Source organism: Camarhynchus parvulus, chromosome 19 (assembly GCF_901933205.1).
Source record: "Camarhynchus parvulus chromosome 19, STF_HiC, whole genome shotgun sequence".
NCBI classification, from domain to species: Eukaryota; Metazoa; Chordata; class Aves; order Passeriformes; family Thraupidae; genus Camarhynchus; species Camarhynchus parvulus.
The window spans coordinates 3,862,528-3,881,990 of NC_044589.1; the positions used below are offsets into that span (position 1 = coordinate 3,862,528).

Sequence of the window (19,463 nt, forward strand, 5' to 3'; positions counted from 1 at the left end):
GGACTGACAGAGCCCAGCCAGGCTCTTGCCAGGCTCTCCTGCACAGCCCCAGTGCCTGAACTGGTATTGCCACACCACGCCACACCACACTGCAGCTACCAGGGCTGGGGCTCACTGTGACCCCTGGCAGGGCCAGCCCAGCACATTCCTTTTCTAGGTTATTTTTAACAGGGTTTCCATCCCAGTGCTGCTCCAGAGCGTGGAGCCATTCCCTGCCAGTGTCCATGTGCTGCTGGGGATGGCAGGATCAGGGGGAATGTGGCCACGTGCATCTCCTCCTTGGAGCTGCTTCAGGACGCATCAGACCTCAGGCTCAGGAAGTGGGACTGGGAGCTGGAGGGCTCTGCTGGCAGAGCAGGTGCCCACTTGTGTCACTGCATGTCCCTGCAGCCACCAGCATGGCTCATGAGCAGAGACAGGAGGGATCATGTGCTGGAGCCATTCCCAGGGAACTGCTAGAAGGAGCGTGGGAATGGGTTGGCACCTGCCAATCACCTCAGCCTGGAGATGCCCCTGAGTGCTGACACACATCACTGTCCCCACACCCTGGGGACCACCCTCAGGGCTGCCGTGGCCCCTCATGCTCATTCTTGTGCTTCTTTCCCAGCCAAAACCACAGCAGAGCTCACACTGCCCACTCCAGTCCCTGCTGGAATGTCCAAAACCAGGGGAAGTCTCATCAGGCACTAACTGGACTTAACTGCCTGTAGTACCTGCAGCTGCTGGGCCAGGAGCATCAGTGAGGCTCAGCCCTGGTTCTTCAGGCCTTGGCTGGGCATTTGTAGGTAAAGCTCTGTTGGGTCTGATCTCCTCAGCAGGCCTGGATCATCACTGTAAGAATCTTGTCTCCAGCCACATGTGCTGGCTGGAGCCCAGACCAACCACTTTGTCTCTAGCCCTGCACCTGGCTGGATGCACCTTTGCTGGAGCCTTATCTCTAGCTCCAGCTCTGTCTCCTCCTGATCCTGGCTAGGGTCCCTTTCCTGCTTCATCTGATCTTGTCTGGGGCTGTCCAGGGACCCCATTACCACTGTCCTGCTCAGAAGCTCTGGGATGGCCCCCTGGAGTTTGAGGATGCTGTGTGTTCTGGATCACACTTGGGTTCCCATTTGCTGCTCACTGTGGAGCAGCCCTATCCTTGCTGCTCTCTGATGGAGAGCACAGGGAGCACCATGCGCTGGATCCCTGTCCCTGCATGGCCAGGCACAGACCCAGCTCCCTGGAGACCTTTGGAGAGCAGTGGGAACTGCCGGAGGGCTCTCCTCAGATCCTTTGTCATCTCCCCACATTTGAGCTGTTGATCTTGAGTTCTCCAGTGTCACTGTTGCTCTTAATTTTCTCTATGTTATCACCTCCTTTCCCTGAGCCTGTGGTTTCCCCTGTCCTGGAGAGTTTCAAGGATCTTTCTGGGTCTCCTCTGCAGGGAGCACAGCCCCACAGCAGATCCCTGGGTAACTTGGAGGACCAAGGGGACCTGGAGCACCCCATCCCCGTAGCCCTCATGAGAACTTAGTGACTCAGAGCTCAGGGACCTCATAACCCACTGAGTCTTCAGTAGCCCAGATAAATTTTTCCTCTAACCTTTTTAAGTAGACTTAATAAGACTTTAAGGACTTATCTGGTTGTAGGCTGGCCCAGATGTGAAAGATCATCTCCAGCTTCCCAAGCTCAGGGCCACAGGAGATATCCTCTCCCCAGGAATGGTGTGGGGTTAGGGTTAGTTTGGGTTAGGACTCCCCATCCTTCACCTCACCTAACTGGGGCTTTCCCTGAAGGCTGTGGGTGGATCCAGACTTGTGCCTGGGGGATCCCTGGTCCCTCGTTCTCCAGGGCAGCTCCGTGGAGCCAGGTGGGTCTGGCACAGATCTGTGGGACAAGGGGAAAGGGTCTCGGGGTCAGTGGGTCAGTGGTGGCAGCACGTTCCAGATGAGCCAAGCAGAGCCTGAGCAGCACAGGGCAGTGGAAGCACAAAGCAAGTGGGGTTTCTGAGAAGGCTGACAGCCACATGAGATCTTATCAGGGTGCATTTCTCCTCCCACTGCTGCTGCCTCCGCCTAATGAAACCTGCTTGTTCTGTCTCACTGGGGAGCTGAGCAGTGCCCGGGTGTTCTTCCACGCTGGTTCAGCACCCGCAGAGCCTGCCTGGTACCTTGCCAGGGGGAACAGCTATGGGCAGGAACTGAGGGGATCTGAGCGGTGGGAGATGGTGAGATCTACCCTGACCTGTTCCTGCACCAGAAGGAGCCACATGAGCTGGTGGTTTCAGGGTACATGATTACCAATAGACACAGGAAGGTGGGATCAGTTTTCTGGAATCTTCCCTTTGGTCTGTTGGCTGCATTTTCTCCTCATTACAAGCTTGGGGCTTCCCTCCACCATACACAAACACCCCTTACGAATGGGCTTGGAGATACGGGATTCAGGTGGGATGGCAGAGTCCTGCACGCTGTGAGAGGTGCCTTGTAGCCACACCCAGACGTGAGAGAGACCCTGCCAGACCCAGTGATAACTCCCTACACACAGGACCCATCCAAGTGGGTCTTACAGCTATGGCAGTCTGCAGTGAATTTACTGTCTCGATGCTGCCTTGCCTGTGCTGCCTGGGCTCAGGCAGATGTGACACACAGCTGATGGCGTTGGGCTCAAGAGGTGACACGTGCCCATCTGGATGGGCTGGAGAAGCTGCTCAAAGGAGGCGCCTACAAAGTGGTGTCTGACAGGGGCGCTGAAGACCCCCCACGGTACCTCTTCTGGAGAAGGTGGCCCCAGGCAGGTTCTCCTGGTGGCTCCACCGCCACAAAGGGAGCAGCATGTGTGAGATGCCAAACGCCACCCCCACGCTGCAGCAGGGAGGCACCAGCAGTGGGACTGAGAGCTATTACCACACACAAGGACATGGGGAGGCAGGACCTCTCCCAGCTGCTTAGGGCTTTGGGGGTAATCAATCCCTCTTGGGTTTTGGGATCGGCAAACCTTGCTCTGCAGCGAGTCAAGCATTGAGTGGGGGTGGGGAGCAGGGCCAAACAGATGTCCCCCAGGGTGGCCCAGTGGTTTTCCCCCGAGCATTAGTGATGCCTGCTGTATGATGTGATCTTCATCAAAGACACAGCACGGCAGGGAGGAGGCAGGGAGAGACAGAGCACACGCCTGCCTGCTCTGTGTGCTCGGGGATGGCGGTGCCCGCTCGGCTGTGGCGTTATGCTGCGAACTCCTGTCACCAAGGGTCACATCAACCATCCTCTCCCTGCCTGCCCGCACCACTGCTCTGCCACTTGTCCTGGGTGTGCTGCAGGCAGGGCCCAGCCCTTTTCAGAAGAGGGTTGTTTCCAGCATGGTGTGTCCGAGAGGTACCGAGGTTTAGCTCACACGGTGGAAAGGTCTGCAAGCAAGCCTGGGAAAGAACCAGGCATCCTGGACAGAGCTGAGGGCATCCCCAAGGCAAAGTCGGGCATCAGCCGGGGGCAGAGGTGGGCATCCTTGCAGGAAATCAGGCATCCTTGGGCAGAGCTGAGCATTCTCGAGGTAGAGATGGGCATCCCTGGGGCAGAGCAGGGCATCCGGGGGTAGAGCTGAGCATTCCCGGGACAGAGCTGAGCATCTCTGGGGCACAGCTAGGTATCCTGGCCAGAGTCAGGTATCCAGGGCCAGAACTGAGCAGTCCTGAGGCAGAGCCGAGCAGGGGCTCGGGCCGTTGCTGTCCCCAAACCCCCATCCCGGCGGCTCCCCGGCCCCGGTGCGGGGGGGATGCGGTGCAGGGGGATGCGGCTCAGCGCGGCTGCCCCCCCCGCCGCCGCCTCATCAATAGGCACCAGACCCCGCTCCCGCAGCGTTGCCGTGGAAACGGGCGGAGCCGCCGCCATTGGCGGCCCGGGGCGCGGCGCGGCCCCCCCGGGGTGCCCGGCCCGGCTCCGTATTGATGACTCGGCAGCGGCTGCGCCGGGGGCTGCCCGGGGCCGCGGCGAGGGGCTGGCAGCTCCCCCGGCCTCTCCGCTACGTCATGGGGCCGGGGGCGGCGGGGGCCTGAGGGCGGCGGGAGCAGCCTCCGCACGGGGAGCCGCGGATCCGGGCGGGGACGGAGCCATTCCCGGTGCGGGACGGAGACAGCCCCGGTGCGGGGATGTTGCTGCTGCGGCCGCCCCCGACCCCGGTCCCGCCGCGGAGGAGCGCGGCCCGGGTTGCTCCCGCCGCCGCTCTGATGCCTTCGGCTTTCCCTTGCCGGCTCCCGACGTCCCGGGCAGCCCTGGCCGGTGCGGAGTGAGCCCAGCCCTGCCCCAGCCATGCAAGAGCCGGAGCGCGGCGTGCCCGGCGCGGCCCCGGGGCACAGCGGTGTCCCCGCCGCCTCCGTCCGCCCGGACCTGGACACGCGTGAAGGCGCGGGGGGTGACACGGCCGGCTGCCAGCCGTCCCCGGGGTCGGAGCAGGACGGAGCACCCCAGCCCCAGGAAGAGTCCTCGGGAACCCCCCGCGTCCCTCCGCCGGACGCCCAGCGGGTTCACTCCGCACCGGAGCTCGTCAGGCCGCTGCGAGCGATGGACCGGACAGACAGATCCCCCAAGGTAAGGCGGGGGTCGGGCTGTGTTTGCTCATTCTTGGGGAGACGCGGGAGGATGTCACCTCGGTACGAGACGGGAACGGGGAATTGGGAGCTCGGGGCTGCGGCTGAGCCATCCACAAAACCATCCCCGTGGGGCCGGCACCTGCCACAGCCGCTGCCACACACCCGCGCGAGAGAAAGGAGCCTTTGCTGCCCTTCAGCAGGGATTTCCAGCTGCGTCTGCCCTCGAAGACGCTGGGGCTGGTGCGGGGTCTTGCTGGAGCCCTGACGGAGCCAGCGCTGGGCAGAGCCCACCTGGAGCAGGCACAGCCCTGCACCAGCCAAGGCTGAGCCATCCCTGCAGCATGTCCCCGTTCCGGCAGCATCGATGGCTCTGCAGGTGGTGGCAGGGACATGATTCAGTGCCGCCCTCTTCCAGAGCATCCCCTCTCCTCTCAGGGGAGCCCTGGAGGGCTTGGGGCACCTCCACTGCAGGAGGAACCAGCCCCTGCAGGCAGCACCCAGGCACCTCGGGGCAGTGCAATGCCCGGCCCCTGCAGCATCTCCCTAAAAACAGCCCAAAAGGCTCCCCCAGGATCTCACCGCCTTGATCTAGGTCACAGAAGTTCATCGGCTCACCCTGTTTAGGACAGCTTGCCACGCTTTCCCATGGGGAACATCAGCCATCTTCCTGAGGTCTCCTGGAATCTGGGGAAGCTCTGTGGTGCTTTTAAAATAGGGGAGAAAATGGCTCTTGCCTTTTTCTTATTGAGCGCAGGGGAGAAGAGCTGACCAGTGCTGGTCGGGGTTTAGCAGGGCTGTTTTGAGCAAGGCTGTGCCGTGCTGCTGAGCCCAGCTGGAGAGCAGCCTGGAGCAGCCTGTGGGAGAAACGGAGCCCCTGGAAACCCTCCGAGGGAGAACATGATTTCACTGCAGCCCAGTTTGTTACGGGTCTGTTCTGAAGGGCTGTTTATTGTGATAATAGGGAAAAACCACATTGAACCTTGGTCGGACTCTGACTCCAGCCCTGGCTATGCCAAAAGCACCACAGTCAAAATATGGGGCAGCAGAATGGGATGGATTTCTGCTCCCACCCCTCTTTTGTATCCTAGGAGTCCAGTCAGTTGTGCCAGACTTACTGTCTTCAGAGAATCCTGGAATGGTTTGGGTTGGAAGGGACCTTACAAGCCATCTCATTCCAGCCCACCTTCCCCTAGACCAGCTTGGCACAAGCCCTGCCCAGTGTGTCCTGGAATGCTTTCCTTTGGGAGAGCTGGCTGGCAAGGGAGGGAGTGGTGCTCTGTCCTGGTGGGAGCCTGGGTGGGAAGGCTGGGATTGGAAGGAGGGCAGGTGGCTGGTTCAGAGGGGTGTTTGTGGGTACTCCAGCAGCTGAACTGCACCTGTGGGGTGGGAGCAGTGCACCAGTTCTTGCTGATCCCTGCAGTGGGTCCCCCCTATTGGTCTCTATGGAGGCGACTGCTGAGCACTTGCCATCCAGTTTGTCTTGGTCCTTGGGCTGCACTGAGTGTTCTCCTGCCATCCTGGAGGCTCCCGGCTGGGTGGGAGCCTTCCCGTGGCATTCTGGCAGCGCCATAGTAGTACCATCAGATAACCATGTACTGTGGTGGGACTGGTGGTGCTGGTGGTGCTGTGATGTGCTCTGGTGCCAGACTGATGGTGCTGTGGGACCGGTGTTACTCTGCTGCATCGCAGCAGTGCCACAGAGGCACTGTGATGTTATTGGGATGGTGCTGGTGGTACCATGGCAGTACCATCCTTAAAATTGATGTTGATATTCAGAAAGGTTACCTTGTGTTTTCCTAGGAAAAAAAAATCCAGCAGTTTCTCCTGGAGTCAAGTGGCTTTAGGGATGTGAAAGGCCTCCAGTTCAGCCCCAGGAGGGAGCTCAGTGCTGCTGTCCCCAGTGCTGGTGCTGCTGGATTGTGGAGCAACAACCCTCCAACCGCAGGACAGGGTCCTCTCTTAGAGCTGGGGCCAACTCAGGCTTGCGCAGCTGCCTTGCAAAGCTTGATTGCTCCTGGGCAGGCTGGGACACACCCTGTGTGTTGCGCTGCCAGAGCCAAGCTTCCTTTAGGACGTTTGTCCTTGGGATGTCAGAGCTGCATGATGTGAACAGGACAGCTGCCTCCAGGGAGTCCTCTCCTGGTGTGGGGAAGAGCCTCCTGAGGGCTCATCGCTGACAGAGTTGATTAAAGATGTTGATTTTATGATGAAGCTCTTGCTGTGTGTCCCAGCTTCTGGCACCACTGCTCAGCCATTCCCTGGGGGACAGGCTGTGGAGAGGCATTAAGACTGTCTGTAGGTCAAGTTAATCTTGGCGTCCTTGCCTGCGTCTCTCCTGAGTGCAGAGTGTGGAGAGCTGTTGCCCGTCTCCCATCTGGGAGATGGCAGAGGAACTCTAGAGTCTGGGAGGTGGGACGAGGGGACACACCTGGAGCCTCCCATCCAGCCTCTGCCCCTAGAAGGCTCCAGAGACAGAAGAGGCTGATCATGCCCTGACCTGGCAAGTGTTGAGTATCTCCAGGGGCTGGGATCCCACCAGAGAAATATTCTTCACAGCCTGGTGGGAATGTTCCTTGTTGAGGTTTGTGCTCACATCTCTCCATCCATTTGTCACATGTGCCTACATCCTGCAAGGTACTGCAGGCTTCCCAGCTCCTCGGCAGAGCAGTGTGTCCCTCCACAGCCCCACTGGATAATGCTGTCTGGGGGGTTGTCACAAGTGTATCCTTTCTCCTGGGCCTTTGGAATTGCTCTGGTCTTGCTTCCCAAAATTTCTGTGTGGACATGAGACATAAGAAATTGCTGCTGAGAATCTCCAGGCACTGAAGGGGTGGGATCCCAATCCAAATAATGAATATCAGAGGAGAAAAACGTTGTCTGTGTAGGAAGAATGGGATAAAGTGGCACAGATACAGTCTGTCTGGAAATTGGAAAGTTCCCAGAATGCTGTCAGATGGATTTTAGAGCACTTCCCACAAGAGCTCAGTTGCCTGCATCTCCCAGGGGATGCTGCTCCAGTAGGATCTGCTTTGGCCCTGGAAAAAAATTCAGAGTGGTTTGGGAGTGGGTTGCTGAAGGCAAGGCTCCCTCCTGGTCCCCTACGCTGGACAAGGGAAGAGGATCAAAGTTGTTCACTTTCTGCATATTCCCTGCATCCTTCCCTTCCAGGATTACTCATCTCCCCAAGCTCCCCAGATCACTCATGGAAGGGATGAGCTCAGCAGCTGACCATTCCCTGTTCCCATCCCAGAACCACACAGGCAAGGGGCACAGTTAGGGTGCTCTGAGCTGGTTCTTGTGACTTCTTCTCAATCACAAGAGGTTGCTTTGGATTTGAATTTCTTAAAATCCTAGCCTCAGCTTCCCTTGAGGTCATGTGGAGCTGAGAATATTCAATAAATCTGTAAGCCCAACTGAAAATGCTTAACTCAAGGAGCCCTCCAGTGAGTAGGAATTTAAATAGCTGCAAAAAAAAACCAACCAAAAAAAACCCAACACCAAAACGTGTTGGTCCCAGTGGGGCTTAATAAAACAAAGCAGAGACACAGGAAGAATTGTAAAATACTGGTAAATATCCTCCACATCAAGTGCTCAGGCCAAACTGCATTTAATGATAAGCTCAGTGCCTTTTGCAGGAATTTGTGGTCTTTCAAGAGCTTCAAATTTTCCATTGGCAAAGCTGTTCATTTAGTATCTGAGGGTGTGTAGAGCTGCACCCTTGACTGAGAAGGGTAGGTCAGCAGGATGAAAGATGGCAGTAGGACAGGGAGACCTTGGGCAATGGAGCCAGTTCTTGCCATCTCTTTCAATCCCAATTAAAAGGTTGTATTCCATCATGCTCAAAATCTGAGTAAATTAATTTTCCTTGGCTTGGCAGTGCACAGCCTCATGCAAATGCCTTAGTGCTGCTTGCTGCAGCACTATGGATGCATGGCCATCTCAGGCAGCTGCCTGCCAGGAAGAGCCAGTGCCTCTTTATTTGTAGGAATGAATGGAAAACAAGGCAAAGTGAGACTATGCTCATTTTAGCTCTTTTTTTGATTAAGCTTATGCCTTCTGTGCAAAGACATGTCCAAATGGTTTGGCCAGGTCACTTGTGTGGGACGTGGAGGGTGAGTGACACCAAGCAGTGCCTCTTCGCTGTGTCCTTGGCTCCTCTGGGCTGGTGGAGATAATCTGGGTTTGGAACAGGGCTGTCACACCGTCTTGCTGTTGGCCATTGCCAGACCATGACCAAGGTGAGCAAGAACACTGATCCCAACCTTGAATCACAAAATCCCAAAGTGGTTGGGTTGACCCTTAAAGCTTATCCAGTCCCACCCCACTGTCCCAGGTGCTCCCAGCCCTGTCCAGCCTGGCCTTGGGCACTGCCAGGGATCCAGGGGCAGCCCCAGCTGCTCTGGGCACCCTGTGCCAGGGCCTGCCCACCCTCACAGGGAACAATTCCTTCCTATCTAATCATGCCATAGCCTGGGCAACTGGAGCAGGATTTTAGCCAATGTGACCCAAAATAAAATGTGTTCTTGGCCCCTGGGAAGCTGCCAGTGATTTGGAAAATGGGAAGAAGTGGGTGAGAAACTGCAGTGCGGATTTCTGGGCAAAAATTGCCTTGTACATACAAAATCTGCCCCTCAGCTCCCTGATGTACTCTGCGAGGTGGAAGAGCAAATATACCTCTTCAGAGCTGAATATGTTGAGGAATCAAGTATTTCCACTTAATCAAAGCACACCTGTGATCAGGATGTTGCTGCTGAGGCTCTGTGGTGAGGAGAGTTGGTGTTGACTTTGCAAGCCATGATCCTCTTAGAGGGCTGTGGCTCTTCTGTATGGGCAGGGGATTTACTGAGGTACAGCTCAGTGGCTTCCCAGGGTGAAGGCAGAAGTCTCATGCCTTTCTTGGGAGTGTTTCTCTGGATTAGAGTTTCTGTTACAGGAAAGATGAGATATCAGAGAACAATCATCCCTACTCCAGCCATCAAATGCCAAACCTGGAAAGAACAAAATTTTATCATTCTTCACCAGGGGCTTTGGGGTATTTTGCATGTTCACAAAATAGAATTATCTGACCCATGGCATCCAGAAAGAGTCCAGATGCTCTGCAAAGACCTCAGGGTGGTCTGGGCCTGAGCCTGCAGCGCTGGGAGCTGCAGACTGACCTCTGCTTAGAGCTAAGCAACAAAAAGCTCCAGAAATGTCTTATACTAAGCCAGTACCCATGTTTTAGCTCAAATAATTTGCAATGTGCATGAGTAGACAGCAGCAGAGGTTGCAAAGTCTTTCTGTGTTTGCACTGAAGTTTTTCACACATTGCTTCCCACATCTTCTACATTTTGCGTTTTTTTAATATAGTGGAAATAGTGTTGCATGAGCTACTTCTCTGCAGATTCAATGATTTGTTCAGCAGCACCCAGAAAATTCTGCAGTGGGGGAAAAAGACAGCTTGGCTGTCTTGGCTTCAGAATGTTATAGCCTGACCAGGTTTTATGGTGCACAGCCTGTCTTCCACACGTTCCCCAGGCGGGCAGTGAAACAGCAACGTCCCCTGAGTGCAGTGGGGATGAGCACAGTCCTGCTTTACCAAGAGCGGAGCTTGGTCAGATCTTTCTGGAAGCTGGTAAGGGACAAGGGAGACACTTGTACACCAGCGTTTAAAGGGTGGTTGGGAGAACAGGCTTTGTACCTCTTTTTCACCTTACAAAATGCAGATATCTTTCTTACAAGGTGTGCAGGGGGGCAAAGACCCTGCAGGGGACAACAGGGATGGCCAGGGGTCACACAGTGGCCCAAGAGTAGGAGGGTGATGTTCCTGTACTTGAGGAGTGTTGCGCAACCTGGTGCTGCCGCAGGTTATCTGATGGATCAGCTGCAGTTTGTGGCTGCACACAACCTGGGATTGCAAAACACTCTGTGCTTAACACGGAGAGATCTGGGTCACAGCTGGGGAAAGCCTGTCCAGGGCCACACAGACCTTGTCATGCCTCTGCTTCAGGTGGGTCATGGCCATCTGGAAGCAGGGACACATCTCCATAGCCCACTGGAGAGCAGGGCCAGGAGCAAACTGGCCAAACAAAAGAACTGACGACACCATCCGTGTCCAGCCAGATGAGAACCTGCAGCCTGAGCAGCACCCGTCCTTTGCCAGTGTTGCACATGGCTTCTCCAAACCCTCATTCCTCACAATTCCCTGCCCTATTTTCTGTCTCATGGTGAAGGATGAAGAATCACGTGTGCAGCACCTCAGGAGCATTTCAGAACCACCTTCCCAGCAGCCATGAGGTATTTCAATGTCATTTTCTCTCATCTTGTTGCAAATCCTCATGCCTTTTGGATTTGCTGTCAAATGTGAGGAATTGTGTCGCATTGCACTCTGGACTCAGCTGCAGCCTTGGATTTCGGAGAGCTGATCCTCTGCCTTGGGAGTTTATTTTCCATTCACATTCTTCCCTGTCTCAGTTTTGCAGGAACATTAATTTCTCCCTGGTTGGGAGGCTGGAGAAGCTGAGCTCATCAAAGGACAGTGTGCCAGGTCCATCAGGGCTATTGAGCTGATTATTCTCCTCCTGGAATAGCTCAGTTTGTGTTCCTGGAATTCATAATGGTGCTTCCACAGAGGGTGTTAAGATAGAGAAAACATGGTTTTGCAAGGCCCAAATTTCAGCTGCATCTCATTTTAAACACCCAGTCAGGAGTATATGAAGAGCTGGCAGTGGTCAGAGAGTGTGCACGAGAGGATGCCTGGGGAAATGCAGAGAAACAGCAAATGTATAGTGACTGCTCCCCTGAATATTCCCTCAATATCTTCCAATTCATGGCTCCAGCACTCCTCATGCTGGAGGCAGGATTTTTGAAGTTAATAGCCTTGGATGGATTTTTTCTTCCATGAATTTGTTACATGGGGTGATAAAAATCAGATAAATGAGGAAATCACATAAATAAGGGCAAGTAGTAATCTGGAAGAGGGATGGGCAGCAGGAGAAAATGCTGACTGATGGAAAGGGGAGTTGGCAGCACACAGGGCTGTGGGGAAGTGCCCTAAAGGCAAAGGCACAACAGAGATGTTTGTGTCTGAAACCAGGAACGGTGCAAAATGCAGGAAGGAAACATGACAAGCACAGTGGGACACACTGCCTGCCAGAGGAGTGGCAGGATAATCGAGCTTCATCCCAGGCATGTCTCTTACTTCTCCCATACCTTTGGCAGCACTGTCCCTGTTCCCTGGGTGGGGATGTGCTGGCTGCTCGCTGTGCTGCAGCACTGGGGCTGACTCTGCTCGCTGACCCAACAGGAGGTGAGGCTATTTTTGTCTTGCTTTTGACATGCAGTGAGGGCACTGCAGAAGAGCAGCCTATGGAAAATAATTTTGTCCTGTGAGGTGGCTGATTCCCTTGAAACTGTCTGGAAGAGAAGAAAATGGATTGGCAATGACAGGCTTCATTTCCAAGTGAAGACGATTGAGAAGTTAAGGGAACTAATTACTAAAGTCAGGTGGAATGAACAGCTAAAGGGCTTTGGCATGGTGGAGGCTTGGTGACAATGATTTCAAATGAAGGAGAGGTGGTTGATTTAATATATCCAAGATAGCAGGAGGGCTGGGATAGCTTCACCTAGGTCATTCTGCAAGGTGTCTGCAGAGGGGGGTTGTATTCAGAGATGGCTCCTGCAAAGCAAACCTAGGAACTGGACCCTGGATCAGCTGCAGATGGAGAAATCAGGACATCTTGAAATTGTCAATGGTTTATACACCTTTAAATTGTGTGTGGTTTCTACACCCTCAAATTAGGTATATTTTCAAATCAGCTGTGTGCCTGCCTGTTTCTAAGGCTACCTGAGGCCTCCTGTTCATGGGGCTACCTGGGAAATTCCTCCTCCCTCTCTGGCTTTCAGCAGGGATTTCAAAGCAAGACTGGGTTTAGACTTTGGCTGTTTCCCGGGGCTGGCTGGGGGAGCCCTGGGCCGGTGGGTGCCAGGCCGTGCTGCGGTGCCGGCACAGCCCCAGCCGCATTGCAGAGCACGGCTGCAGGCAGTGCCTGGCTGATTTACTGTCCCCCAATGGCCTCCTGCAAGTTTTCTGCAGGACTTTAAGGGCTGTGCTGAATGCTAGGTGCTCCAAAGAGATTTTGCCTGCATGACCCATTTAACAGCCTGGCTGGGCACCTCTCCCTGCAAAAGCCGCTGCAGCTCTCTGGTCCATTTGAAGCTTTCAGGTGAAAAAGCAGCAGTTTTCTGGCAGCTGCCATGCTGAGGCTTTTCTTTCTTTGCTGTTTTCAATGCATCTTGGAGAAACTTTGGGCTCTACCTGCCAAAAGAGATGACAGATGAAACGCGGGTTTCAAAGCCACGTGCCTGCTGCTCTCCTCCCTCAGCATCCCTGCTATTCTGCTCCTGCCTTCCTCTCATTTAAGAAACTTTCCCTGTGGCAAAAGACCATGTCACTTGTGTTAATTTTTAGGTTAATTTTTTAGTGGCCAAGGATGCTTCTGATCTGGGGAATGTGGCTGCCCAGAGACCCTCTCTGCTGCCCCATGGTGTCAGCTCTGCCTTGGCTCACAGAAAACCTCCTTGACCAAGGAATGCATTTGTATTCCAGCTCCTGCTGACACTTCTGTATGTCTTCATCTGGATGAGTCACTTTGGGGGGAGCCTCTGTGTCTCTCCTACCTAATGATTTCTTCCAGCTCCCCATGAAAAGCACCATGGGAGCCCTGAGTGCAGGCAGCAGCGAGGCTGCGCCGTGCAGTGCGGGATCCTAAGGAACTGCAGAGCAGTTGATAAATTAAAAGCCATTTCATTATAGGAAATGAATGTTTAATGAGCGTGGGATGACGTCTAGACAGCCCTTCAGTTCCAGGCTCTCTGTGGTCTTGGAGGAGGGCTCAGCTGATGCAGCCAGCACTGTCTCAGAGCCAACAGGAAGGTTTGGCAAAGCTTTTGTGGCAGTGAGGTCCCCGTGTTGGACAGACGTCCTGGCACAGCAAGGATCTCCTGCCTCCACGTCTTCTTGCTGCTGCTGTCCCTTGTGCCTCTCTGGGCAAAGCCCCAAGGAGCTGCGGCTGCAGAGGGACGTGCTGGCACAGGGGACACTTGGCCCTGTGCCTGGCCCCAGCCTGGAGCACACAGCCACACTCCCCTGCTCCATGGCACTTTGCCTGGGGAGGGTGCCACATCCACAGAATGGGAAGGCACATGCCAGCCTTTGCCATGTCATGAGCTCTGGAGTTGTGACACAAAACTTGAACTGAGCTGGGGACAGCCTGGCATGGTGGGGGTGAGGGGTTATGAGCCTTTGCATCTTGCCCTAATGAAATGGTTTATGGCTGCAGAAATGGGGTTTCAAATGCAGAAATTTGAGTGTAATCAAATTTCCCCAAAATATCCTCATGCTGTGCTGGAGGTGTTGATTGTCCCCTACTGAAACTCCATGCTGCTGATGTCAGAAGTCCTGGCTGGCTGGTGGGGGAGGCAGGAGCACATCAGCTCCTCCTCAAAAGCTCTCTTGCCCCCATCCCAGCACAGAGGCTGCTGGATCATGGTGCTTGCTCTGTCTCAGGGCAACCACAGACAAGAATTTTGAGGCCTCTTGGCTGTGGCAAACATATGGAAATAATGCAGTTTGACTTCATTGCAGGGCTGCCTGCTTGGCTCTGGGGGTGGCAGCAGGGGACCAGCCTGAGGCACTGCCGTGCACAGGACAGGAGATCCTGGTAGGACCCCTCTGTCCATGAACCTGCCCTGTTTTGTCCCCTCTTTGTCACCTGCAGTGTCCCCTATGTGGATTCTCAGGCAGAGGAAGTGCTTTGTTGTTCATGGAGCTGGTGATGGGGGAAATGGTCTCTGGGACACCTGACTGTACCTGTAAAGCTACAGGGATAGGACTGATGTTGCAGGAGCTGGTACTGGGCACAGTGCTGTTGCACATGGCTCCTAGGGGAACTTCCTGGCATCCCTGTGATGCTGGGTTCAGGAATTTCCTTTGTTCCTGGGCCTAACCATCCCTGGAAGTGGCCCAAAGTTGTTGGAGAGCAGGAGAGGGCACCCAAGTGCTGCAGTGTGGTGTCCCCAGGAGCAGATAGAGGAAGATGTATTCTTGCTTTGCAACCTGTGGGTAGCAGTACAGTCTCCTTGTATGGGGCATTTCACTCCAGTTTGCACAAACCTGGGATATCTGTGGGGAGGGTGGACATCTACAAACCACTCTGTCAAAAGTCTGTCAGCTTGTGGCATGTCATATCCTGGCATCTCAAGTGGTTGATGGGACTGGGGACACCACGTGAGGGTGTTGGCTGGGTGTTGTCTTCTGATTTTTTGGGGGTTTTTTTTGTTTGTTTGTTTGTTTGGTTGGTTTGGTTTAGGTTTTTTTTTGGTAGTTGTTGTTTTCAACCTCTTTCGGCTGTGTTTTCCCTCCCTGCTTTGTCACGGCATTTCCATACAGGTGTGAAAAGTTGGGAGAGCCATGAACATGGCACCATGCTGGGGAATTCAGTGGGAAGGACTTTGTGGCACTGGTCTCCTAACCTATCTCTACAATGGACACAATGGAGAAACCAGAATTGTTCCAAAGTGTAATGAGTTTTAGCCAGTGTCAGACCTCCTAGAGCTGAACTCCTGTCTGAGCTCTTGCTACCCAGAAAGCTTGGGCAGCATTCCTTTGGGAGTGAGAGATGTTTCCCCAGTAGCTTTGGCTGGAAAACTGCAGGGCAGAGCTATGTGCACTGAGAAGGTCGTGGCCATTCAGCAGAGACTTGCTGGGCTCTTGGAGTGGGTCTCACAAGACCTGCCTGGCTGCTGGGAAACCTGCTGGACCTTCCTAAGGCACTGCCATGTGGCAGCTGTGAAGCAGCGACTCGGCTCCAAGCTTTGCTAAAGCCCAGAAATCTTTGCTGGGAGCTGGCTCCGGTAGAGAGCCTGCGGCGAGCTGCTCTGGGCAGGAAGCAGCAACCACAAAATTCTATATACAGGTCCTGGCAGAGCTGCTGCTGCTGCTGCTTTTGAGGTGGCAAAATGAAGGTGGTGTTTGCAAAGAATCTTGCATGTCACCTTCTTTCGGAGCCAAGGCTGACACAGAGAGGATGATGTGGAATCTGGCTCCTGGGCCAAACACGAGTGCTGGTGTGGAGAAGAGGGTGAGGAAGTCTGGTTGCCTCCAAAGCCATGTGGTACTGGAGGCCACTGCATCCTTTAGCCGTGGGGAGAAGCACACATTCCTGGGTTGCCAGGGGTTGTATTCTGCCTGCCTGGGTCTTGCTGGCTCTGCCCGTGTTTCACCTGAGCCGGTTTGGATGGTACCATGGCTCAGGACAACAGAAGGGTCTCGGCTTTTTCTCTGGGTGGAAGTTGAAAGACTTCTTAAAGCTATGGAGATGGCAGTGTCACCCTCAGGGTGGCCTCAAAGGCCAGCTGTCCCCCAGTGGACATGCAGCACCTTGCCTCCTCTTAAAATCAGCCCCCACAATCCACCCTTTGCCACCAGCCCCCTGACCCTGCCAGCCACTGGCACAGCCAGGCCAGGCTCACCACAGGGCTGGGGCTGGTGTGAGGCTGCAGCCCCTCTGCCACTGCCCCTGGTGAATCCCTGTGGCCCTGCAGGACCTGCAGTCCCTGCCCCAGGCAGGTGAAGCCCTGTGGCCCTGCAGGACATGCCTCAGGCAGGTGAAGTCCTGCCTTGCCTCTCCATACTGTTTTGCAGAGTGGGGCTGACTACAGCTTCCTTGTGAGCCAGAACACAAAGCTCCTGAGTGCGCTGGAGGACCTGCGGCACCGCTGCTCCAGCCTGGCCGAGGAGAACAGCTTGCTGGTGAGCAGGAGATGCTGTCATGGGATGCTCTGTGGGGAGGGAGTCCTGCTGGACACAGAGCACTGCTGTCTGCTGCCACCTCTAAGAGATCACAGAATCACAGAACATGCTGAGTGGGAAGGCGCCCCCAAGAATCATGGAGTCTAGCTCCTGGCCCTGCACAGAACCATCCCCAAGAGTCACACCATGTGCAGAGCTATTGTCCAAATGCTTCTTGAGCTCACAGGATAATCTGGACAGTGCCAGAGGACAAAGGTCTGGTGCTATGAGTCCCCTGGGTGCCTTCATGCTGCAGCCATTAGCTAGAGCTGGACCTTTCCCTGCAGTGCTGAGGAGGGCTGGGCAGGGGAGGGGAAGTCACTCTTGTTTCCTCTTTAACTGGAAAAGCAGAAACACTGATTCACTCAGCCTTGTCTGTGGGTGACAGTGCAGCACTGCCCCCTGCTCCCATGAGAGCCCAGCACCAAGATCCTCCCCAACTGCACCTCAAAGCCAAGCCAGGCTGCCACAGCCTGGGCCATCTGCCTTCTGCCCCCTCCCTCATCCCTGACTCCCCAGGTGGGCTAGCCAGGACTCTCAGGAAAGAGGGGATATTCCTCTCCTGCATCCTCCCTGGAGAGCATCACCCCTTACCCAGTCCTGCAGTGTGGGGGTGCAGCCCAGCCATGCTGGGTAAATTTGATTGCTCAGCATTTCAGATTCATATCACCCCATTCAAAATGCTTATTTTAGATAATTTTCTTACACTAAAAGCAGAAATTCAGCATGACCTGCACCCCGAGGAGTTACCCCTTATCAATCATCTGCATTTTAGTGAAGCACAAGTCTGTGTGTCAAATTTTGACTCTAAAAATCAGCCTCATCCTTCCAGCCCAGGCACCCATGGTGCACTCTCTCAGGGGCAGGGAGGGAAATAATCGTGGGGATCAGCCAACCTGACGTTTCTACTGATGTGAAAAGACAGCATAACACATGTGGGTTTGACCTTGGGAGAAGGAGCCATTGGCAAGAGGTTGCTTATTGGAACAGACAGATAACAAATAAAAGGGGATTAAGAGTGAACAGAATCAATAGGAAGAGAAGGGAAATTTGCTTTGCAAATATCATAAAGTCCTTTGTTGCCTTCTCCTGCTCAGGCTTTGGTGTCAAGACAGAAAGGACACGGATAAGCTTGCTGTGGTGGTGCAGTACAAATCCTCAGGAATATGTTGAGTCCTATAATCCTGGGGAAATAACTGGGAAGACTCTGGAAGAGAAAGCCCAAAGGGTGGATGGCCAGGATACCCTGATGCTGGAGACATGTTGAGTCCTAGCAGAGCCTGCAATAGAGATGTGGATAGAGAGGGACTATGTGGGATGGTCTGGGGTGGAGTGAAGGGCATTTTATGGGGACTCAGAGGTTACATTAACAAAAATACCAGGAAAACACAGTTTTCAGGGACTGGAGAGGCAACAGAGATTGGTGTTCAATGGTTGGGAGAGTTCCAGGAGAACAGGCCAAGCCCTGGCCAGGAAAAGGCCTCTGTGCTCTCCATAGGTCAGGTAGAGGGTGAGATGTTGGCTCCTGAGCAAGGGCTTCACCTCCAACTTTTCCTTCTGCTCTCCAGCGCAGGAGCTGCTTCCCTCAGACAGAGGAGAAGGTGAAGCACCTGAAGAGGAAGAACGCGGAGCTGGCAGTGATCGCCAAGCGCCTGGAGGAGAGGGCCCGGAAGCTCCAGGAGGCAAACCTCAAAGTGGTGGGTGCCGGGACCTGAGCTGGGAGAGCACCTCACCACCAGGACCTTTGGTTTTCTGCTTCCATTGAGTGAGAAAGGCCTTTCCTTTCCCTTTTTCTTAAACCTGCAGCAAACATGCTTTGCATGTCATAGCAGAGCAAGAATCACCAACCCCAGCTATCGCCAGCTTTTCTACTCCTCTTGGGGGCTGGTTTGAGGAATTTCTTCCTGCTTGGTTTCTTATTGTAAGGTCATAGTTTAAAGTAATTAACTCAGCTTTCTTTGGGCAAGTCATGAAAATATTTCATCTGACTTCATCAAAAAGAAACAGGAAGGATTTGAATAAGAAAAGGAGTGCAGTGAAGCAAAACAGGAAGGGGTGAGAGGCAGCTCTGTCCCATCCACACCTCGCTGGAAATGCTGCGCAAGCCACAGGGCTTCTGCCTTTTCCAACCCAACAGCAGCTTGTTGTGAACCCTCAAGTGTGTGACATGGTGCAGCAGCAGTAGGGTATGAGATCTTGGCCACACCTTCCTGAAGGAAAGCAGGGATTGTGATGGGGAATTCAAGCCATTTAGGGTGGAAAGGAGGAAGTGAAAGCTGTGCTGGAGAAAAGGTAGGGGGATTTCCTGGCACTGCTGCCCTCTCTGTCCGCAGGCACTGTGTTGCTCGTCTGTCACAGGGTTTTGGTACTTGCAGGGCAACAGATGGAGTTGTCAGATACTATGTTCAGAGAAACCATTTGACATACTATGCAGATCCTCCAGCACCTATACAAATACTGTTTTATTTGTTTCCCCAGTGAAACTTTGGGGTGGGGACAGTTTAGGGCCTGTGCAAGTCCTGGAGAACTGACTGCTGGGCTCCTGTGCTGGCCCACGTGTCCTAACAGCAGCAAGTGCTGGGGTGGCTGCGCCTTTTGGAGAGTGGGCTGGAGGTACGACCAGAGAAGGGGCCCTGAGGAGCTGGGGTTAATTTGGCACCAGGTCCCTCCTGTGCTTGGTACCCAGGTCCTGTGGAGCCATGGTCACACAGCTTCTGCATATGCATGAGATGTTTGGGAAGACCTGGGGAAGAAAACTTTGCACAGAGGATTCTGTGTGCCTGATCTGGCAGCAGAGGATCCCCTTCCCAGACTGTCAAGCTTTGTGCAGATGAGAATAGCTGGGCAGAGAGAGGCAGGGTTGGATAAACCCAGGAACTGGATGTATCCTCACTGCCCATAGGGCTGGGATGAACAGAGGGCTTGAGCTGCCCCTTCATCCAAGTCTGTGGTGCTGGTACCCAGTGGGAAAGCCAGCTTCAGGGATGGGGACATCCCAGGGACTCTGTGCTGGGCAGCTTCAGCTCCTGCCTGGGCAGAGCCTATACTCAGCCATCTGCCTGTCCCTGCCGGCCC

At 54.4% G+C, this 19,463-nt stretch overlaps 1 protein-coding gene across 2 annotated transcripts in view; it reads left to right on the top strand.

Moving 5' to 3' along the window:
- The first annotated feature begins 4,023 nt into the window (after positions 1–4,023).
- TSPOAP1 (TSPO associated protein 1) overlaps positions 4,024–19,463 on the top strand; it is a 67,248-nt gene continuing 51,808 nt past the window's right edge. For both annotated transcript variants that reach the window (XM_030962593.1, XM_030962592.1), the window contains exons 1-3: positions 4,024–4,556; positions 16,242–16,349; positions 17,957–18,085. In XM_030962593.1, the coding sequence (XP_030818453.1) occupies positions 4,278–4,556; positions 16,242–16,349; positions 17,957–18,085 (516 nt within the window). In that variant the 5' untranslated portion in view covers positions 4,024–4,277. The remainder of the gene's footprint in view (positions 4,557–16,241; positions 16,350–17,956; positions 18,086–19,463) is intronic.